The following is a 24,506-nucleotide window of genomic DNA, read 5'->3' on the forward strand; positions in this document are numbered from 1 at the left end:
ATATTCAATATCCTGTGATACATCATAATGGAAAATACAAAAAAGAATGTGTATATATGTATAACTGAATCACTTTGCTGTACAGCAGAAAGTAACACAACATTGTAAATGAACTATACTTAGTTTTTTTTAAGTTCAATTTTTAAATGTCCTACTTTGTCTTTCTGCCTTTCAGTTAATCACCAACACAAGACTATGCTGCTAAGTCACTTCAGTCGTGTCCGACTCTGTGCAGCCCACCAGGCTCCCCCGTCCCTGGGATTCTCCAGGCAAGAATACTGGAGTGGGTTGCCATTTCCTTCTCCAATGCATGAAAGTGAAAAGTGAAAGTGAAGTCGCTCAGTCGTGTCTGACTCCTAGGGACCCCATGGACTGCAGCCCACCAGGCTCCTCCATCCATGGGATTTTCCAGGCAAGAGTACTGGAGTGGGGTGCCATCACCTTCTCCACACAGACCATAGGCAATTTAATTAAGAGGAAATAGGGGAGGAAAAGAAGGCAAGGGTGAGTCCAGGGAAAGAGTCAGGAAGAAAGAAATCAATCCAAAGCCAGAAAAGGTTGCAAAATCAAAGAAAAGTTCCTGAGTTTACTTCATAGTTATTTTGAGAAGACGCTCACAAGAGTCTGGACTGTTTCCTACAAATCTTCATTCTTGGGACTCAGATCAGCTAATTATATACAAAATATATCATCAGGTACCCCCAATTAAGAAAAATATATATTATGCAAAGAGCAATATTTAATATAGCTTTTTAAAAAAAAAAGATTGAAAATAAGCTCTGTAAAGAAGTAGCTAAAGAATCTACGAAATGTGATTCTATTTCAAGACTTATAGGATCCAAATATCTGGTATAGCAGATAGCTCTATTTCTTCACTATTTGAAATATGTCAGAATATTAATATAATAAATATTGTTGTTCAGTCACTCAGTCGTGTTCAACTCTTTGTGACCCCATGAACTGCAGCATGCCAGGCTTCCCTGTCCTTGGCCATCTCCCAGAGTTTGCTCAAATTCATGTCCATTGAGTCAGTGATGCCATCCAACCATAATCTCAATTAAAATGTCAATTAAAATGGAGAAACCTTAATACTCCCCTCTAGGGTAATTTTAAATTTCATCTGGACTAATCCTGAAAAAAAGATAGGATTTTTCTTTTAGAAGCCACTAGATGATCTGGGGGAAAGTACCCTAAGGATGGTGTATGCCTGATTACTGTACACAAGGAAAGAAAGATACGGAATGGGGCACAAATATAACAATTTCTTGGACACACTTGCCCCCAGTTTCATTTTCTGAAATACTGACAGGCTGCCTTAAAACCAAGACTCTTGCAGCAAATGATTTTAATTTTAAAGGAGTCCTAGTACAGAGCACTTCTTTGTAAACCTCATCTGCATTTTTCTTAAGAAAACAGCCAAGGTTTTCACTTCACAGAACCAGGATTTGCATTCTCCAATTATCTCCAACTTGAAGGTTACAGAGTAATCTAAGTGGGGGAGGGGAAAGTTTACTGAAACAGCTGTAAACACAAACTCAAGTAATCAAAGCCCTATTTGGAGGCTTAAAATTTGGTGGCCCTTTACCCCTTTAGACAATCAACTGCTTCCCAGTGGGGTAGAAACCTACCAATAATTTACATAAGAAATTAGCAACCAAAATTTACATCTGAATGGCAAACCCCAGAAGCCCATCAGGTGTTAAGTATCTGCTTATCTAAATTGCCTCTAAAAATAGCTTTACCTTCCTGTGAGTCTTAGGTAAATAGAAGATTTCCCATGAAGGGAAGCTGGTCTGCTGACACAAACCCAGGTACTATATTGCCCTATTCCACTGTCAATTTCATTAGGAAAATGTCAGGGCTGTTCTGCCTTTGAGTGAGAGGACTCTTAGAACTGCCTTAAATGAACCACACTGAAAGAGCTGTGGACCAACTATAAACTATCAAGAGCTTGTGCTCAGCCATGTCCAAACTCTACAGCCCCATGGACTGTAGCCCACCAGGTGCTCTGTCCAGGGAATTTTCCAGTCAAGAATATTGGAGTCAGTTGCCATTTCCTTCTCCAGGGTATCTTCCCCACCCATGGGGTCAAACCCACGTCTCTTGCGTCTCCTGCATTGGCAGGTGGATTCTTTACCACGATCAGATTATGAACTAATTAGAAATCAGACTGGGATAGCCAGGAAGCAGGACCATATACCATTAATGGAGGGAAGAGAATATAATTTGTTATGTGACCAAAAACATGAAATACTGAAAATGTTTAAGTAAGATTTTCTTTTTTAAAAGTGTGGTTAAAAGCCTTTGTAGAAGAGGAGGCTGACAAGATAAGTAAAATGGGATGATTAAAAACATGTTCATTTTAATCTTCTATTGATAACAATATACTGGATGAATGTTCAAAATACATGGAAAAGGTAAATATTAAAACACATGATACCTCTGTTGTTGTTTTAAGAGTGGAACAGAAAGAAGTAGAGAGATCACTTTGGAGCAGCATTCTTGCAGGAAGTTCGTGAGGCATTGAAAAAGTCCTGAGCTAGGCCTAGGCTTGTCTTTGCCACACACCATGTCAGAGAAGTCATTCAATGGCTGTGTCTCTCAATCTCTAGATCTATAAGATGGGGTGATAATACTTGGCTTTCTTAATAGACACGTGCTACGAAGTCACAGGCAATAATGTGAGTGAAAGCATGATTACTCCTCATTCCTTTCTACGGTGGTTTCCAGCCTTAAGCACCCAATCAATTATTAGAAACTAGCCAGACAATATTAAAGGAACTGAAAAATAAAAAAGGAAACTCACCGTCTGTAGTGCAAGAGCCTTCAGGGGCAGGTTTCTGTGAATAAGGAATTGGTGGGCTATTTGAATCTGACATATCTTCATCATCTTCGTCATCTTCCATTTCATTTACTGTGAGGTTGTTAGAAAAATCCAGGCTGCCATTTTGGGTGTATCGGTGTACCAAGTCTTTATCCAGATCCTCCACCTTGGGTTTTACATCTGGGAAAGCAAATAAATCATAGCTAATTTAATAAAAAGATGCATATGGGGAGATAACCAAAAGAAAAATCCATAGTTCTGAAAAGATATCTGAGGACAGGGAGACAGGCATTGGCTAACATTTAACCCACATATTTCAGAGATCCCCAGATCTAGAATTCCCACTTCTTTTAAAAGGCATGTAGAAATGTGTGGGATTGAGAAACTTACCTGCAGAGGAGAAAGGATGCTGGTCAGGATCCAGGTACAGCTGGGAAAAAATTGGTCGTGGTACCACATTACTACATCTCAGAGAGGCTTCAATGGAGTTGTGGAGAGCTTCTTCAAATCGAGCAGATTTCAGTTGCCCAGCATATGAATTCCCCATGGTCTATACCACCCCCACAAAGGAAAAGAAAAAGGAGAAAGTGGACATTAGTAGAGGGTTATATGTATGCAAAGTACACACAGAGCTGATATAAACTATACCCACATATCCTTTACAATAGAAACTATATGAACTATACATTTCTTGAGATAACTTATCAGTTTATCTATTCTACACTTTTGCTTCTTGTCTTCAGAGTCCAAAGGGGCTTTCAAAAAGTCCCTTTAAGGGATCTTGTGTCTAAGGATCAAACCACAATAAGTGCTTTAAGTGAAGTTTCTCCAACTAGTAAATCAAGATTGACCTGTCAATCATGAAACCCAGCACGGTGACAAGGGGGCCACACCTTGTTCTTAAACTGGTGAGTGGTGGGCTGCCATAACCCCAAGGAACACTATCAGTGGTTTCAGAGGAAATATCAAATTACTTCTCTCTCTACTAAGATTTTATTACCCTAGGAGGATTCTTCTCTGAAAAAGAAAAAAAATAAATAAATGAAAGCTTTGTGATAATATATTTAATTGGTGAATTCCTAAAAGCAAGATTTGAGTCTTAAAATTCAAAGAACTCATTCATGTATTATTAGTATTTATTTGAAAAGCAATGCTGTTTCTTTTGCTTAGTTTGAATCACCGTCTTATTTGGGACCTCAGGAAAGCACAGAATAAGAAGTTTTGATGCAATCACCTTTAGTTCTCATTGATAGTTACAAAAATTTCCATATATCTTAATAATAACTAATTTATTGGGTGCTAATTATTAGCTATGCTAATGATTGTTCAAGGACCCCAAGACCCTTTCTGGGTTCCATGAGGTCAAAAGTCTTTTCAAACCATTATTAGGATATTATTTGCCTTTTTCATTCTCATTCTCTCAAACATTTACAGTGGAACTTTCTAGAGGCTATTTCATGAGTGACACCACAACAGATTGAAGGCAGAAGCTGACAGACTACTCTTTCTACTAACTTTTTTGGGGGGAAATACATTTATTTTCCATGTATAATGGGTTTATTGTTAACTTTTAAAATTATTAAGTATTATGAAATTTTCTTAGTTTTAATTTCTAATAAATATAATACACATAAACAAAACTCATTTAAGAGTGTAAAGAGGTAATGAGATGAAAAGCCTGAGAACTGTTGGGCTAGAGGATATACCAGGCACTTCCTAAAAATTATTTTAACTCTCAGTATTCTGAAGTAGGGCTTCCCAGGTGATGCTTGTGGTAAAGAATCCATCTGCCAATGCAGGAGACGCAAGATATGTGTGTCTGATCCCTGGGTTGGAAAGCTCACTAGAGGAGGAAAGTGCAATGCACTCCAGTATCCTTGCCTGGGAAATCCCATGTACAGAGGAGCTTGGTGGGGCTAGAGTCCATGGGGTAGCAAAGAGTTGGACATGACTGAGCAATTAAGCACACACATATATATCAAATAATTATACTGTATACCTAAAACTAATGCAATGTTACATATCAACTATATCTCAATAAAACTGGAAAAAATAAATTACTAAGCTTTTCTTATGATAAGTACATGTGCCAAAGTATACATATAATAATCAAAAGTTGTAAGTTGAAGAAAATCAACAAAGCCTCTCAAATGAAATTTTCCTGAAATACTAAGGTTTTTTTTAAGGTTTAAGGAGTAGTATTATGATATTCTTAAAGAATTAAGTTTACATATTTTAGAATTAAAACATGAAATTTTAATTTCATGTTTTTTATTTTCTGAAACAATTTGAAGACAGGATTCAAACAGGAAGTACTAAAATATATGAAACAGGTAATCAAAAACCAAGGTTTTGTTCAAACTTGTAAAACCCTACCAGAACAAGTATAAACATTCAATTTTTCTACAGCAACTTATTTTTCAACAGAACCACACACAATCAAAACAGAGTGGAGGTTGCAAGAGAAATATACCATGTCACTCGTATATGCTTCTAAGTCAAAATCCAATGGCCATTTGACCTTTATTCCTCACTGAAGGGAGAAAAATATGAGGAACTAGCATGGTTACTCATGGGATTTCTTACTGCAAAAAACAATAGAATAACTTCAAAGATGGACCTTTAGCCTTTCTCCAGAGCACCAAATGCCTGAAAATCTTGCCTCTTCTTAATCTGTTACCTGCTCAACAAGTTATCTTCCTTTCATCATTGAAAACCTACATTCTCCAAGGGACCTTTTTGGTTGAATAAAGAAGTACTCAACTATACATGGAAGATTACATAATCTTAATCCCTTCAATTTATACATGGTTTAAGGAGTAATATGATAGATATGGCAAATAAATATTGTGCTGGTTAAACTATTGAATCAATATAAACAGGGGTGATCCAGTTTCACCATCACAGAAGATACACAGAATATAGGAGCATAACCCTGTGAAATGCTCAGATGAAGACAACAGTAAGTTCCCATGGAACAGCCTTGGGAGAGCAAAAAGAAGGGGCTGACTATTCCAGATGAAAACATAACCAGGCAGTTTTAAAAATGATAATTATAAGGTGAAGAATGACAAAACTGACCCCAAACTTCTTCGATGCTGAGTGTCAAGTTCTTCATTGACAGTTCAGTGCTACCCAAAGAAGGGCAGAGGTCAAAAGAAGAATTTTTAGTGCAACGTGTTCTTAATATCTTGGAGAAGAAAATGGCAACCCACTCCAGTATTCTTGTCTGGAAAATCCCATGGACAGAGGAGCCTGGTGGGCTAGAATTCATGGAGTTGTAAAGACTCAGACACGACTGAGCAAATGAGCATTCTTAATATCATATGCTGTACATAATATTTAGGGTCACTGAAATCACTGGCCTTATCCACCTAGATTACTGAATCCCTTCCTCTGAATCTCAAAGAGCCCCCAGGCATAACATCCCACTGAAAGTGAAGAAGTTGTAGTCACTTCAGTTATGTCCGACTCTTTGCAACCCCATGGACTGTAGCCCACCAGGCTCCTCTGTCCATGGAATTCTCCAGGCAAGAATGCTGGAGTGGGTAGCCATTCCCTTCTCCAGGGGATTGTCCCAACCCAGGGATCCAACATGGGTCTCCCACATTGCAGGCAGATTCTTTACTGTCTGAGACATCAGGGAAGCCTGACATCCCACTGAAAGTCAGTGTGAATAAATCTAACTTCAGGTCAGAAAATGGAGAAATGCTTTTTAGAATCAGTTGTTAAATGAAATACAACAAGAACAGACTGTGACTCCTGTACAAAGGCACATATGTTATGTCTCTGGCCATCATTGTCTGTGAGACTGCACTATATTGCTTTCCCATGTTTCCTTTTATTGTTGTGAAATTACACAGGGAAAACTATATTAATTGTCTTGGCATAGCACCACAGACCTCTGAGACGCGAATAGGCACTCTTGGGGTAATCTCTAAAAAAGGTACAGTACCCTATACGAGCTCTTTCAACACCATAATTAATTGCTGAAAATGCAAGTGGGATCAAGTGCAAACCACCAGGACAGTGTAGTTTGGTGTCTTTCTACTCTTCCTTTACCCCTTCTCCACAGAAGGACAGGGGCTTCCCATGTCCGAAAGTGGTAAAGAATCTGCCTGCCAATCAGGAGACACAGGTTCAATTCCTGGGTCGGGAAGATCCCCTGGAGAAGGAAATGGCAACCACGCCAGTATTCTTGCCTGGGAAATCCCATGGACAGAGGAGACCGGTGGGTTACAGTCCATGGGGTGGCAAAGAGTCGGACACAAGTGAAGTAACTAAGCATCATGCACATCATTGTTAGCGTCACAGGGAATGGTCATAGTGGTGGTCGTGGTGGTGATGGCAGTAGCAGTAATTGTCATCACTGTCATTGTCAAGAAATCTGAAAGGAAACATTCTTTGTCAAACCACGATGATAACAGTAACATAGGGGAACTCAGTAACCGCCAGGAAAATACAATTACTGCCTCCATTTTTAGGAGAACCAAGGTCTAGAGAAGTTCAGGAACTTGCCCAAGGTCATACTATGAGGAAAAGGCCAAGACAGGAGCGGAATCTAATCAGTTTGTCTACGGCAGCGGACGTCTTAGGTTATCTAATCATGTATGCCATTCTGTAGTTAAAACACCTACAATAATGACCCAATTGGGAAAAATGCATATTATGTAAACGCCTACTAAATTGTGAAGCCAAGCCAAAATAAATAAATAAAAATCAAGGAAAAGGAGCTTTGTTTGCTGATTTTTCCTTGTCTACCCATCTGCCCAGATGCTCATTCATGTCCAACTCTTTGCAACCTTATAGACCATAGCCCACCAGGCTCCTCTGCCCATGGAATCCTTCAGGCAACAGTACTGGAGTTGTGTGCCATTTCCTCCTGCAGGGAATCTTCCCAACCCAAGGATCGAACCTGAGTCTCTTATGGCTCCTGCACTGGCCGGTGGATTTTTTTTAACAATGGTGCATCTACATATTCGGGGGCTGCAATGCGAGTTTTAATGTCAGATACCCGCCAGTCACAAAGACAAGCACCAATTTAAAAAATTGAAACAAAATAAAAACACCACCTCTCCTCTCAATGAACAAACCCAAACCTCACTGTAAATGTTAGATGAAAGATATGAACAGAGAGTAAAGTACTTCACAAAGAATAACAGAATTGCCCTCGGTTGTCTTTAGGAGTTTGATTCTAGGACTCTGGTGGACAGATCAGTATCCGCCGATGCCTGAGTCCCTTACATAAAAAGACTGGTACAGCCTTCTGAACCAATGATCAAGTTTAGTATCACTTCTTTTAGTATCAAAAGTGAGGCAATGAGACCCTGTGGGCCTCCCCACGGGAAGCAGCATGAAGCATACACAAACCACCTAGGACTTGTTCCTGCCAAAGGGGGTAAGGAATGTAGTCAAACTCTAGAGCTAACTTCCATTTATGGGGTGAAGGACTAAGTTAAATGAAACCACACGGAAACAAGCAGATTCAGAAAGAGGGACAAGTAGACAGAGCAGTACTCCGGTTTCTGAGAGGAGCAAGGTTATCCAGTTTGTAAGTGATGGAACTAGAATTCAAATTTTGACTCAAAAGCATGTTTGTTTGTTTTTTCCCTGCTAAACCAAGCTATTTGAAGTAGGAAAAAAATGTGAGTGAAAATGATACATTCTGTTTGTGTATACTTGTTTTTGATTCGAATTTTTTTTAGGCACAATTCATTGACTGTGTGCCAGGCATAGTACTAAATGCTATGCTATGCTAAGTCACTTCAGTCGTGTCTGACTCTGTGCGACCCCATAGACAGCAGCCCACCAGGCTCCCCCCTCCCTGGGATTCTCCAGGCAAGAACACTGGACTGGGTTGCCATTTCCTTCTCCAATGCATGAAAGTGAAAAGTGAAAGTAAAGTCGCTCAGTCGTGTCTGACTCTTAGCGACCCCATGGATTGCAGCCTAACAGGCTCCTCTGTCCATGGGATTTTCCAAGCAAGAGTACTGGAGTACTAAATAGACAGCTTCAAATAACTTATGAGTTGTTACTTATCTTTTTCTCTATAGATGTTGTCACCTACTTTCCAAAGTTTAACAATCATCCACCCAGCCAGACAGCATTTATAAAAATCCTACTGTTCAAGTAGTTAAGCACATAGGGTCTGGAGTCACATGGCCTTAATTCAAATCCTACACCCACTACCCTGTATGATACTGGGCAAGTTACTTAATCTCTCATCTGTAAAATGGGGCAATACAATCAGTATCATAGATTTCTATGAGAATATACAAGATTTTATGTTTTTAGAATAGTGCCTGGCACAAAATAAATGTGCAGAAAATTTTAGAAGTACTATGTAGTGTTTTCTTTTTTTTGGTAAGTTTGGTGCTACGTTGAGGATACTAAGAAAAGTTGAGATGTATCTCCTTGTATATTTTGGAGGCAGTGTTCTAGCAACAAATGACCACCAATGTAAAACTTCCCAAAACCGGTATTTGGTGATATATACAATTCACTTATTGGGACTTCCCTCGTGGTTCAGACGGTAAAGCATCTGCCTACAATCCGGGAGATCTGGGTTCAAACCCTGGGTCGGGAAGATCTCCTGGAGAAGGAAATGGCAACCCACTCCAGTATTCTTGCCTGGAAAATCCGATGGACGGAGGAGCCTGGTAAGCTACAGTCCATGGGGTCACAAAGAGTCGGACGTGACTGAGCGACTTCACTTTCACAATTCACTTATCAAACTTTACAATCATATATACATATCATTACTGCCTCTTACAGCTATCAGATTCTTTGGCTTTGTATAAAAAAATTCTTATTTAAGGCATTGCTGTTTAATGCCTGTTAACACACCCTTGCTCTGTTAAACATATTCCCTGATAAGAGAGATACTATGTGATCATTGAACCAAGAAACCAAACATGGTTCTTGCAAGTTCTCAAAGAGTCTATAATTCAAAATTAAAAACAAGCATATAGTTACAGTTCTTTTATGCTCTTTTCTCATTTTATGTATTCTTTTAAATTGATATTTGTTGCTCTAATATCTGTCTGACTTTCCCATTAAACTGCAACCACTTGGGGCAAAACATTGTGTTTACAACTGGAGTTGAATTTAAACAAAAAAGAATATATTGAGCTTTTTTGCGTCTTACTCAATTATACAGTAAACAAGTTTGAAGAGATATTATGTCTTGTCAAGCACATTCCAAAAAAGGCACAAAATTTATGATGCATTCAAAACAGAAGTGTTCTATTTCATTTTTAGTCATTCTCCTTGCTGAAAATCTTTAGAAAATGCAAACAAATTAAAAGACAAAATTTCGAGCCTCCTTTAATAGTTCTGTACATTTAAACCTGGGTGACTCTCCTTGGACAGTTTCTGAAGCCAAAAGTATTTTAAGTACTGAAATAAAAACCTAGCCCTAGTTACTTTATTCTAAGATTAACTGTTTTTAACTAATATACTTAGGGATATGTAATATGTCCTGAATTGCCATAGAAATGCTTATTGTTATATGTGAACTAATTTCATAATGATTATATAAGAGCTGTCATAATTAAAAGATAAGGCATAATGCTATCTTTTCCTTTCTGACAGGGAGTTACATGTTACTACTGGAAATTTTTACTTTCTTCCTCGGAATACCAGAAATTCTTCTGTAAGATAAACACATCTCGTCAAGACCCTCTGGAACTAGTATAATTACCAGAGGCAATTGCTGTGTCAGATCAAAGAAACAAAACAATAATAGGCAGCGTGTGACCTCTACCATGTCGCCAGAGACCAATTTTTCAACAGGCAGAAGAGTCAGTAATCCAGAACAGAAAACATTAAATAACCAGAAATGCTTCCAAAGTGTGGCTTAGCACATCCATCAAGGCTGCCACATTCAGAGAGTTCTGAGTCTCTGTGGTTTCTGAGGACAAACTTCTGGGGATTTATCACAACAGTCATTAAAATCTGCATAAAGCACCAGAGGCAAAAACCAATTTCCCAAATGCAGAGTAGAATTTCAAAAGATATTACAATAATTTTCCAAATGTCATAGGATGCTTTAACCAGTAGAGTGGGAAGAACACATATGGTTCAATAATTTCCATATAACATTCACCTAATTTTTCTTTATTTACCTGCCCCCATTCTGTTTGGAAAGCAGGCAAAGAACATTAGCCCGATAAATATAATTAGTAAGAACACCTTAAAGACTTCTGCAGGTTTTTCGTTTTGTTTTGGTAATACTGGGTCACTAAATCCAAAACCAGGGCTTTGGTCTCCTTTGTAATGTATGTAGTTGACTGATAAGAATCATAAGGGTACAGAGGGGTAAAGAAATTCCCATTCATGTAATGATAGAGAGAAATACATTTAAAATGCACTTTTAAAAAGCACCACGAATAAAACTGTGCCTTAGTAAAGCAAAATCTGATTGATTTTCTTAGCTGCTACTGCAACATCTTCCTTCAAGATCAGATGTGAATGAGGGACTGAACACACACGTATCTGAACTGTTTAACTTGCAAGCACTCATTCTGCTGGTGATTTAGAGACTAATAAAAGAAGGGCTTAGCATAAAGGAAAAGCACTGGATATGCAAAGCCACTGTGAACATTCAGTTCTTGTATGGATGCGTTACTCTTGCTTCCTTCTTCTTTCCACTGTCATTTGCCCTATCTTTCCATCTTCTTATCGTATTAACATTGTTAATTCTATTTGTCAGTTTTGCCGCAGTTTCAGCGCTACTTAAACAGCTGTGGGTTTTCTCTAGGCAATTATCAGCCACTACACTTAGGTTTCTAAATTAGTTGTTGAAAGGCACTTTAGCCTTGGGAAAATAGACACAGCGCACACTGCCTCACTAAGCCTTACGTTTATGTGCGTGTGGCTTTAAAACAAAAACTTATTTTAAAGCATTAAAAAATCACACACACAAGTAATTCAAACTTATTGTAAAGTTATCAATGAGCAAGAAAATACTTAACAAAACCTATTCTGTACTATTCATCACTTTATCTTTTCCCCTTTACAATACAGATGGCAATACACACACTCTATGTCTATGTACATGTATAGAGTATATAAACTGGGACATCAAAATACTGCCAAATTCCTCTAACTTTTACTACCTGTCTGCCAGGTGGCAACATCTTTGGAAAGTCTCCACAGTCATGTAAGTGGTATCTTGAGGTCATGGCAAAGAAAGTTCTTCCCACATGCAGATTTCCACCCCACCACCCCACCCCCACCACCCCTTTCTCCATTTCCCTTTAAAGAGAAAATTCTGTATTTCTATTCTCTTTTCTTCTTCTCCCATCTTGACTCTGACATTGGTTTTCTCCTTACTACTACAAAATGTACCAGAAGCACAGTCAGGGAGAACCCCCACGCTTAAGGTTATTCATCGGCTGATACCCATTTCTACGAAATACAACTAAATTAAAAAACAAAAATTCTGTAATCCAAAAGTAAATGACACTTCATGAGCCGTTTATTCCTTTTATGTTAAAATAAACTCAAAGAACTTTCCAGAGTTAAGTTTTGGTGTTTTTAAAGGTTTATACTATTCTGCTTTGGGGTCAGTCAAAAGCTTGTTACAATGATTTTAAAATTAATGTAAACTAGTTGCTTACCCACCTCTCCCCACCCCCAACTCGTGCCACTTTCTGCTCCAAGGAAAGGAAAAGGTGATATTTCAACAGTGTAAAACTCTTCACTGAGAGACAAACATTAAAATGATAAACATTTTGGAAAGCAAAGTACACTTCAAACCCTAACTGTTCTTTCAGACCTATATTGACTCTTATAGTCGTTGCCAACATTTGGTAAGGATTATCCTTCCATTAGGCAAAAGCAAGCATTCCTTAGATAAATCAGGAGTTTTTGCCATGAGACTCATAAAACCTTTTCACAACACAAGATTTTCAAGAGAATCCTTGAAGGTTTTAGGAGGCTGCTTCTTTTACTCAGTAACAAAATACACCCCATGGTGTCTCACTGACCCCACTCAGCTGTCCTTTGACCTCTTCAATTGTTGAAGCCTAACTCCAGGGCCCACAGAATTTGCCTCCCATATCAAAAAGGCGACTGAGGCTTCCTCCTAGCACCTGGTGTAACAAAACCCAACAGTGTCTCCCTCTCGGGCCACTTTCCAGATGTTCCAGGCCCAAATGTTAAGCCAGTACTAGGTTTCAGGATCTGCGTGGTCACCACGCAGGAGCAACAGGAACCGAGCTGAAGTGGCAATGACCCCTCTTGTTCTTTTTGGCCTCAAAAGGATACGACGGGTCATAAAAGAGGAAAAGATCTTTGGCCTCTCTTGGAAATACCAGGCTATTTAAGTACATTGTAACTTCCAAAAGGAGGGAGCCGGTCTTGGTTATGCCCTGACAGTCAAGAGTTACCTAAGCAGTGTCCCTAAACTCTTAATTCTAAGAGGATTTTTTATTTTCTTTGACATAGAAGGGGAAAAGGACAGGATCACCTTTCTCCCGCTCCTTGCATTCAAAGGCTTCCAAAAACAGAAACAGAAAACTTTTATAAAACTTTTAACACATACATCTCAGGGTATATGATTAAAAAATGTAAATACATGCAGTCACTAGAGGCTGTTTGGTGTTCTCCGCTGAGGCCAATAATCTGACGTCTCTCTTGTTAGACAAGTTGAAAGATAAAACCACAATCAACAAAGAACCAAGAGCTGAATTCTTATTGTCTTAATTTAGGTATGCAGGAAATATAACACAGAGGCTGTTGTAAGAAAAAAGAAAAACCTTAAAGCTGAGAAAGTGTTTTGTTGTGGGGTTTTTTTTTTTGGTGGCGAGGATGGGGGAGGGGAAGGGAAAGCAAAGAGGAGAGAAAACAGGAGAGGAGCTCATAGAAATATCTGCTTCATCAGTTTAAGTGCCAAAGACAGGAGCTTTATTTAGATTCTAAAATGTCCCCCCACCCCCAGAATTTGACCATGAAAGATGTGGATGGGGGGGCATATTATAATTGTACAATACCTTGGTTTATTTATTAACATTTTTGAACCATGTTCATGATTTAGTTGGGCTGTCAGCACTTCAGGGAGCCTGTTGCCTAGATTTTACTTGATTAAAGCTTTTTTGTACCTGCAAAAACAAAAAATAATATATACATAAAGACATGAGCTAATTTCCAAACGAATTATATTCCACAATACAGTAACTTAAATATTTACAATTCTACAAATATTGCAACTAAAAAACTTATCAGTCTTACACAATTCCATATAGATTACCAAGGGCAAATACAATATTCCTCTTTTCCCAGACGATCACTCTTTACATACCTGGAAGTAATTCCTTTTTAAGATCTCCCCCTACTAAATGTAATTGGAATAAATCTGTTAAGTCTGCATTTTGGACAGGTGTTACCATAATGCTTAAAGCCCACAGATTATTTTTATTTTTAGGAGAGAAATTGGTAAAAGATAATTTCCTTACTCAAAGGAGTTTGAGTTTTATAATTTCTGGTGCTAGACCAAAATTTATCTTCTTAAAGAAGTATCAAAAATTTAAGACATAACCAATATTGACTAAAATTATTTTTCAACTTTTTGAAATGAACGGTTTAATAATTTCCAACAAACAAAGCCTGCAAGAATAAAAGCAACTACTGTTTCCTATCCTTTTGATTAGTGTATTCCTAAAAGAAATTAAACTAAATAATTATAATTACATATAACTGGTTGAAAATTACAGTGAACATATTCTGCTAAGTAGATTACAGTCAATATACAAGAAAATATGGTCAGAAGAAGAAAATGAAATAAGAACTATTTTTCACTGATTTTTATACATAACTTAGAAGTGTTTCTATTTTGTCATTATGTCTAAAGAGAAAATAAAAGAGGATTTTTTAAAGAATATACTAGTTTCAATGCATATTTATGGTACTAAAATATATAAAGTAATATCAATGTATATTTTCTTTAAACAAAGCTTTCACTTTATTTCCCTTTTAGGACAACTTGAAAGAGAGAAAAGAACCATTTTAGATTTTGAAATAAAAGTATCTTACCTCCCTTACAGTCAGAAGAATGTCTTCAGGCAAAAGCACAATTAAAAATGCAAGACCTGGATTTTCAATCTCATGCATTTCACACCCACCCATCCACCCACCCACAAGTAGACATCTTTTTGTGGGTCAAGAGTCTTGCTCCCTCCATCCGAACCTAAGATTACCCCATATGGTCAGCAAGGTCAAACTGCATTACTGCCAATGAAACTATATGACTCCACAAGGACCTTAATGATTTAAAAAAAAGGAAAAAAAAGGTCAGTAATCCAATTCCAGTGGCTTCAGAGTCTAAAATTGCTAATTTTTGGCCACGTGCTGCACACTTCACCTGCTAGTAATGACATTTTTGTATTTTCTTCTAATTACACTCAAAGCTAAGACCTTTGGCCCCGGGCCACAGACCCCTATTCAGGCTGCGCACATTCTCTTAAACGACCTGATCCTTTGTTGTCACCCTTTCTCTTTCATCTATTATTTACACCCATAGAGAAGGAAGACACTCCACCATTTGTAAAGCTTAAAGCTTCTAATCATCTTCATTTCTTTGCCTTTCAACCTACAGTTTTTTTCATAGACGAATGCCAAAAAGTTTGACAAAATCATTTTTTTTTCAACCACATACTTTTCCCTCCTTCCCTTTTCTTACTGCTTGCTAACCTCCTTCCTGTCCCTTCTCTACCACAGAAGGTACTCTTGATCAGCCGGCATTCACAAATTTTGACTTTCACCAACAAAACGAATTTCTAACTATAATACAAAATCTCCATCTTGCTCTCACAGATTGATAACAAGTATATTTTTCTCCTCAAAGAGCTGATTAAAGTGGAAGTTTACTTAAAATAACTTACTATCTGCTTCAGCCTCCCTAAGGCACGAGCACAGGATTTTCAGAATTCCCCTGCAAAAATGTCAAAGAAGCTTCATTGAACAGTTAGGATGTTAGTTATGTAGCTGAAACTTTTCAAACATTTTATTATCTGCAGATGCTCAAATGCTTACAAGAAAGAAAACAAAAAGAGGAAGGAAAGCATAACAAAAAATACATACAAAGAAAATTTTACCAATAAAAGAATTTGTAAATTATTACCACATCCAAACAGCAAAGTCCTTACATAAAACATTCTATATCATTGTAATCTCCCAACATTTTCCCCACACTAAAAAAGATATACATCAAAACACATTTTGAAAATCCAAAGCACAGAACTGTTTACCATGTTGAAGATGTCCCCTTCAGATCACAGCAGCCACCCCGAGACTCTGCTTTCCAAGATGTTTATAAAAGGACACACGATCCATCTTTGCTCTCTCTTCCTCTATTGCTCAGCTTACTCTTGATTTCTAGCAGTATTTCCTTGTTGTCTGTCCTCTCTGCAGACCCTGAAACCCCTTGTCTTTTCTTATTTTCACCATTTGCCTCAACCAGCAGTTCACTGGAGACCCATCCATCTTGTAATGCCTAAAGTGACAGATGCTCCCAGGAATGACCACACTGCTGAGTGAACAAAAGATAACATCACCTCTAGGAACTCCAGAGAGAAATACAACTGCAACCTCAAGACAGGGTCTGACTTGACAGACACTGGACCATAAACCTCTTCTAAGCGAGAAAGAAAACAATTGCCACACACAAAAAAAAATCTGACACAATCAAAGGCAGAAAAGAGTGATTATTTGTGGATTGCCTTTTCACTCTGCGGCTCACTTTTCCCCCCTCAACGCTTTTATATTGGGGCAATTCACTTGCCAAGAGGCAAGAGAAGTTCTTGTGGGGGAAAAGCCTTTCTCAGTATCTTCTTTCATTCAACAATATTCAAAGTGAAATTCATTCACAAGTGTGTTTCAGTAAATCTAAGCCTTATGATATAGCATCCTTAAGCCTGATCCACCTCGTCTGCATAAAGCAATGTCTAGATTCCAAAATGCTGGCTCAGCGCTACTGCTGTGAAAGGATACACATACTTTGCAAATTAAAAACACATTAGAAATTAAAAAGCAGTGTGACACAATGTCAACAATATGTGTAGCTCATAAAAGAAAGCTCACCATTCATTCATCAGACAACCTCCAACTTGGGTTAAAGAGACTATTAACAAGAGGATTCTGGGAAAGACTACAGCTCTCTTTTTCAACAAAGAAAAGGTCATATTAACATCTCCCAGCAACGAATGGATGCTGTAGATGCAGGGGACTCTGCTTGATACCATCTAGGTTTGGGGCAGGGGGCAGGTTGCTTTCATTTTTAAAAGAATCTTATTTAAAATCTTCATGCAGCAAAAGGCAAATTTAAATTCTAACATTTAAATTTAATTTTAAATTTCTAACATTAAATAAATACAATGGAGGGAAATTTTAGAACAGAAAAACAAAAACTGACTTGGAGAGCAATTAAGAACATTGTGATCAATGTCAATTATGAAGACTAACAAGCCCTTTTTATAATAGATATCAAGCAACACAGAACTCTGCTGCACCTAAATGCATTATCATTTTCAAGCAGGGTAAATGATACAAATACCTTTGTTAAATCTAAAATAAAGAGCCAAATGCTCGAGAAAAGTCTGTCAGCCTTATTTCTAAGAAGAAATGTCAGCATTTACGATGGCATTTCTTTAATACAAATATTTTAATTTTTTTTTAAAAATTTGCACAAAAAACTTTTAAGTTACACTTCTTTCTCTTTGAGAAGCTAATGACTCATCCCTACTTTACTAGAAAAAATAAAATTTAAAAGATATTTTATTTTATCTCCTGCATGTAGAATATTTGTGGGGTAAAAGAAAACTTTTTAACTTGATAAATCAACATATCTTTTTCTTTAACATTATCTTATGTCTCCCTTATTTCCTCAAACACTTCAGTGTACCTGTACAAACAACACAAATATTTCACAATGTCAGAATTTTCTGATCCTTATTTTAATACTGGAAAAACATATGTATATAAAATAATTAAATGAACGCATACAATTAGGTAGATCAATGGGAAAAAGATTAAGTAATTATAGACTGCTTATCAATATGAAAGGACTTGTTCTAATATGGATGATCTTTAACGAGACAGCTTTATTTAACACACACTGACCCTAAGTTGTCCCCCTAGAACCCTGATCCAAAAACGCCACCTCATTCAACACTCTCAAATTTTGGCATTGATATCAAGAGAGAGACGTGACCTTGAAATGACAGTTCCATGGCAGAAAGTAAAAAAAGAAGACCCAATTAAAAGGCCTACTTTAAGACACAATAGGATCAATACTGCACGCAAGAAAAGTACACCCCCGTGGAAAGTTCTTATTGCCTGATTGATCAAAAACAGAACAAAACTTTTCCTTTTTTCAGGGCCTCATCCAGATCACAGTCAGTGCCAGAAATCCACACAGGAAAAAAATCCATCAAAATGAAACCCTAAAAGGGTTTACCCTTCGCCATCCCATTTGCACTTCAAAACCCTGTAAGGCCTTCAGTTAAACCCCAGGGCTGAACCATTTCAATAATAAGAGAGGTGGCCAGCAGTGATTTATCTCCCATTTGGCCTCTGGACAGAGCTGTAATGTCTAGGAAGCTTCCCTTCCCTGACTCGAACCCTCCCCCCTAAGCCTCAACCTTCATTTGTGCAGCTTTGGATCTTCAGTACCTTATAAACAACTCATATGCCCTTTCCAATCAGATGCAAGAACAGTTTGTAACTCAGGGTTTTCTTGGCAATGCTTTCACAAAACGGAATGCTGTTGTAATAATCACAGCATTGAAAATACCAGGTTAAATTTCAGGTTCTCTTTGCTGTAATAAGTTGAAGAAGAAAGAAACTTTAACTCAAGCCTTTTTCTTCTCACCCATGTTGATTGTTGTCAGAACTTCTTAAACTTTTCCCAATTTATACTTTGATATCCATTACATCTTGGGCTACATCAGCCAACTTCCTGTAGTGATGTTCATGTAAATTTAAACCCTTGCATTGTAAAATGTCTTAGCAAATCCAAAAATGTGGAGATTTCACAGGTCACAGACTCCTGGGTCAGAAAGACCTGAAGAACAGATAGCAGACCACTATGACTCAACTGATTTATTCTACACTTGTTATCAAATTTGTACTATAACTGACATCCACACACACAATTTTCCTCTAGTAAAATAAATACCAAACAATGTCAACAGTTATTTAAGTTGAAATAAAGGTAGCAGAATTTATCAGATGGGAAGCAGTGAAGTTACTCCTTAAACATGGAGAACATTTTGTCACTGGGCATGAATTTCCTATTTCAAAATTATGTTCATATGCTTGCTAATATACAGAGAAGATGAAAAATATATACACTCTTTTCCCTACCTACTCATTGCTTTCTATTTTCATTTCAGTGACAGGGCTTTGTTCTTCTGATTGATTCTGATAAATTCCATCTGAATGCCACATTAACAACTTGCCCTAAATGAATCTACTATAGTAATTCTGATTTTATAATATGAAAACTTTCACATTATTCATTAACTTTATAAGTTTAGAGACTCCACAGGCAAATATAAATGTATTTCATTTAAACCTAATATCAGTTAAGAGAAGTTTAAAAGAATAAAATTAATTATATGGCCCTGATAGTTAAAAATACAAGAAATACAAATTTTTGTTGATTCAAAGAAAAGTTATTCACGTTTTTGGAGCTATTTATCAATAAAAATATCTAACTATCCTTATACCTCATTAGCAAATAGTTTTCACTTTTAGAGCTCCAAATACTACAAATTCTAAAAGCAAAGAATAAACCAACTCTTACAGCAAATGACTTTATTGCATGCTACCAGGTCAATGAATCTCAGATTTGTGTATGAGATAACATAAAAATTCAAACTGCACATATAAATCAAGAAGAACAGATAAATGAAAAAACCAAAGGGACATGACTTTTTATATCACTGAAACAAACTTTGTCACTAATAACAATACTTAGAAAAACAAATTTCTTAACCTACTACATGACATTAAAAAAAAAGCTTTCCTCAGAGAGTCAGCAAGAGTAATTGATCCACCACAGAGGAAATATTCAATCTTCATTAAATATTTATTCAGTGCAATAGGTTGTTAGGTCTATTTAGACCTCAAAGAAGAAATAGTTCCTGTCTGGTAGGAATCAGGTCTTGGGAGAATTGAATGGAGATGAGCTGAAGTTCCTCAAGTAATGACACTGTATTTCAAAGCAATGATGCTAAAAATTGGAGGTATGCTATGAAATGATTGCTGCTACTTTGAAATCTGATACAAAGAAACTGATAGTTCAGGGAGTAGTAATTTTAACAAGGTATGACCAGCTAAGTAAGCAACTTGATTTCCTAGTAACGCAGGACAATACAATTTGGATGTTTAAGATCTGTGGTTCCCAACCCTTCGGCCGTAGCCAAGTCGCCTGTCTTTTCTGGGCATCTTTCTTTATCCATAAAATGAGAGGTAAAAGTAATACATTTCCAGATTGAAGACACTACGATTACAATGGGGGAAGGGAAAAGATCCCATTCACAACCGGACAACATGAAGAACGCACAGGACTCGTCTTAATGACAAATCTGTGATAACATCATTTTTTCAATTGCCGAAGATGAGCTGGATGACATAAGTGAAAATTTACACACAGAGAAATATGCTGCGTTTCTTACAGAGAAAGCTAATTGTAAAAATATTTGTTTCTCAAACAAAATAATAACACAATTCCAATCAAAAGAACAGTAAAATTTGGGGGGAACATTGTGAAAACATTCATAAATTCATAAGGAAGATTATCAGAGAAAAGATGGGGAAAACATCTTTTTGAAAAATGTTACAAGGGGAGGTGAGCCAAATAAATGTTTAATGAAGAAAGAGCTTTTGTTCATTGTCACTAAATCCAGTGAACATTTTTTTGGGTTCTCGTCTAACATGTCCTGAGTATATTTCTTGAAATTTCCTTCTCTTCTGCTGGGTTTCATCTCACAGCTCTCTGGTCTTCCTCCTTCCCTCTGCTGCTCCTTAGTTTCCTCTGCACTCCCATAATACTCCGCCCAGCAATGAAATGTGGTAGTTCTGCAGGATCTAGGATGCGGTAGCCATCCTCCAATGGGCCCCATGGTTCCCACCTCCTGTGTAATCCACTCCCACATCAAATCAGGGCTAACTTACATGACCAGTAAAATATGGAACAAGTGACAATGTGTGACTTCCAAGGTCATAAAAGATATTGCAGTTTCTTATATATAAAATAGAAAACTAATAAGACTCTACAGTATAGCACAGGGAATTCTATTAAATATTCTGTAATGGCTTATATGGGAAAAGAATACTAAAAAAAAAAGAGTGGATATACATATATATGTAACTGAGTCACTTCACTGTACACCTGAAACTAATACAACATTGTAAATCAATTATACGCCAATAAGAATTAAAAAAAAAAAAAACCCAAACTGGGAAATACTCCAAATCAAGTAATCACTTGAATTCTGGAATTGTTGATTCCCTCTACCATGTTTCACACGGAGTTTACAAAAAAAAAAAAAGATATTGTAGTTTCTTCCCTGACCTCTTGGATCGCTTGCTCTAAGAGAGGGCAACCACTGTGTTGTACAGACACCCAAGCCGCTCTGTAGAGAGGCCCTCATGGGTAGGAGCTGAGGCCTCCTGCCAAGAGACAGGACCAACGTCCCTATTTGCTCTCCTTGCCTCCTCTCTGGCACTCTCCAACCACTACTCTGCATCAAGTGAAATACAATCACCAGCTCTTTGCTAAAGACTGTCGAAGTTTTATACTGTTGAGGATAAAAATCAACATTGTAAATATCCCTCCCTACCTCTCCAGTCTTTTCTTGTGATGTTCTCTTCCTAAACGCTGGGCTCCAGAAACGCTGACCAATCTTAGACACTTCTGTTCCCTCTGCTGTGAAACCACTCATCCTTTCACTTCTGCCTAGTGAAATCCCCTCATCCTTCCAGATCCTCTCTGAAGCACTGCTTCCCTAATTCCCTCAGCCCTTTGCTGAAAGCTCTCAAAGAACCTTTTTCATCTCCTTCTCAACATTTAATTCACTTTTGAGCTATGTAATCTGTTGTTTTATGTTATGTTGTTATGATCAATTGTTTTAATGCTTGTCTTACTTCCTAAATTTTAAACTACATTCAAAGTATGGACAATATTTTTTGGGTTTTGCCTGTTATTGAAATCACAGCACCTGTTGTGGTGCCCTCTGGCACTCAAAAATCCTGTCTGAATAATTTAATAATTTAAAATATAGGACTGGCGCAAGAATGAGAAGCTCATTGGTGACAGTCCAAAAATTTTTTTTATGTGTAAGCATTATTGTATGATAATTGAGGCATTCTAAAACAATAAATTGTTTTATATATTTACACATGGACATCACCAGATGGTCAATACCAAAATCAGATTGATTATATTCTCTGCAGCCAAAGATGGAAAAGCTCTATAGGGTCAGCAAAAACAAGACTGGGAGCTGACTGTGGCTCAGATCATGAACTCCTTATTGCAAAATTCAGACTTAAATTGAAGAAAGTAGGGAAAACCACTAGACCATTCAGGTATGACCTAAATCAAATCCCTTATGATTATACAGTGGAAGTGACCAATAGATTCAAGGGATTAGATCTGATAGAGTAAAGAACTATGGACAGAGGTTCATGACATTGTACAGGAGGCAGGGATCAAGACCATCCCCAAGAAAAAGAAATGCAGGCAAAATGTTTGTCTGAGAAGGCCTTACAAATAGCTGAGAAAAGAAGAGGATCAAAAGGCAAAGGAGAAAAGGAAAGATATAAGCATCTGAATGCAGAGTTCCAAAGAATAGCAAGGAGAGATAAGAAAGCCTTCCTCAGTGATCAGTGCAAAGAAATAGAGGAAAACAACAGAATGGGAAAGACTGGAGATCTCGTCAAGAAAATTAGAGATACCAAGGGAACATTTCATGCAAAGGTGGGCACAATAAATATGGACAGAAATGGTATGGACCTAACAGAAGCAGAAGATATTAAGAAGAGGTAACAAGAATACACAGAAGAACTATACAAAAAAGATGTTCACAACCCAGATAATCGCGATGGTGTGATCACTCACCTAGAGCCAGACATCCTGAAATGCGAAGTGAAGTGGGCCTTAGGAACACTTCACTACAAACAAGCTAGTGGAGGTGATGGAATTCCAGTTGAGCTATTTCAAATCCTGAAAGATGATGCCCTGAAGTGCTTCACTCAAAATGCTAGCAAATTTGGAAAACGCAGCAGTGGCCACAGGACTGGAAAAGGTCAGTTTTCATTCCAATCCCAAAGAAAGGCAATGCCAAAGAATGTGCAAACTACCACACAGTTGCACTCATCTCACACACTAGTAAAGTAATGCTCAAAATTCGCCAAGCCAGGCTTCAACAGCATGTGAACTGTGAACTTCCAGATGTTCAAACTGGATTTAGAAAAGGCAGAGGAACCAGAGATCAAATTGACAACACCCACTGTCATTGAAAAACCAAGAGAGTTCCAGAAAAACGTCTACTTCTGATTTATTGACTATGCCAAAGCCACTGACTGTGTGAATCACAACAAACTGTGGAAAATTCTTCAACAGATGGGAATACCAGACCACCTGACCTCCCTCCTGAGAAATCTGTAGGCAGGTCAAAAAGCAACAATTAGAACTGGACATGGAACAACAGACTGGCTCCAAATCAGGAAAGAAGTACGTCAAGGCTGTATATTGTCACCCTGCTTATTTAACTTATATGCAGAGTACATCATGTGAAATGCCAGGCTGGATGAAGCACAAGCTGGAATCAAGATTGCCAGGAGAAATATCGATAACCTCAGATATGCAGATGACACGACCCTTATGGCAGAAAGTGAAGAGGAACTGAAAAGCCTCTTGAAAGTGAAAGAGGAGAGTGAAAAAGTTGGCTTAAAACTCAACATTCAGAAAACTAAGATCACGGCATCTGGTATCATAACTTCATGGCAAATAGAGGGGGAAACAGTGGAAACAGTGACAGACTTTATTTTGGGGGCTCCAAAATCACTGCAGGTAGGGACTGCAGCCATGAAATTAAAAGATGCTTACTCCTTGGAAGAAAAGCTATGACCAACCTAGACAGCATATTAAAAAGCAGAGACATTACTTTGCCAACAAAGGTCCATCTAGTCAAAGCTATGGTTTTTCCAGTAGTCATGTATGGATGTGAGAGTTGGACTATAAAGAAAGTTGAGTGCCGAAAAACTGATGCTTTTGAACTATGGTGCTGGAGAAGACTCTTGAGAGTCTCTTGGACTGCAAGGAGTTCCAACTCGTCTATCCTAAAGGAAGTCAATCCTGGATGTTCACTGGAAGGACTGATGCTGAAGCTGAAACTCCAATACTTCGGCCACCTGATGTGAAGAGCTGACTCATTTGAAAAGACCCTGATGCTGGGAAAGAATGAAGGCAGGAGAAAAAGGGGATGACAGAGGGTGGGATGGCTGGATGGCATCACTGACTCAATGGACATGAGTTTGAGTGAACTCCGGGAGTTGGTTGTGGCCAGGGAGGCCCGGCATGCTGCAGTCCATGGGATCACAAAGAGTCAGACATGACTGAGCGACTGAACTAAACTGAACTGATACAATAAAGCGAAGGAGCAATTATTCATTT

At 37.8% G+C, this 24,506-nt stretch overlaps 1 protein-coding gene across 10 annotated transcripts in view; it reads right to left on the reverse strand.

Annotated features, from left to right (window-relative positions):
• The window catches only part of GREB1L (GREB1 like retinoic acid receptor coactivator), a 250,871-nt gene that overhangs the window by 107,220 nt on the left and 119,145 nt on the right, over window positions 1-24,506 (reverse strand). For 8 of the 10 annotated variants that reach the window (XR_015153864.1, XM_086373003.1, XM_086373001.1 and 5 more), the window contains 3 exons: window positions 13,822-13,929; window positions 3,215-3,374; window positions 2,807-3,004 (listed from right to left, as the gene is read on the reverse strand). Coding sequence is in view for 9 of the 10 variants with exons in the window: in XM_086373003.1 (XP_086229129.1) it covers window positions 2,807-3,004; window positions 3,215-3,371 (355 nt within the window). In the remaining variant the exon portion in view is untranslated. Of the gene's footprint in view, window positions 1-2,806; window positions 3,005-3,214; window positions 3,375-13,821; window positions 13,930-15,708; window positions 15,757-24,506 lie in introns of those variants that run through there. The other 2 variants (XM_086373002.1, XM_086372999.1) reach the window with 1 other exon arrangement.

This window comes from Bos grunniens, chromosome 24 (genome assembly GCF_055505025.1).
Source record: "Bos grunniens cultivar Pamir isolate PY7600 chromosome 24, Bosgru_T2T1.0, whole genome shotgun sequence".
NCBI lineage: Eukaryota > Metazoa > Chordata > Mammalia > Artiodactyla > Bovidae > Bos > Bos grunniens.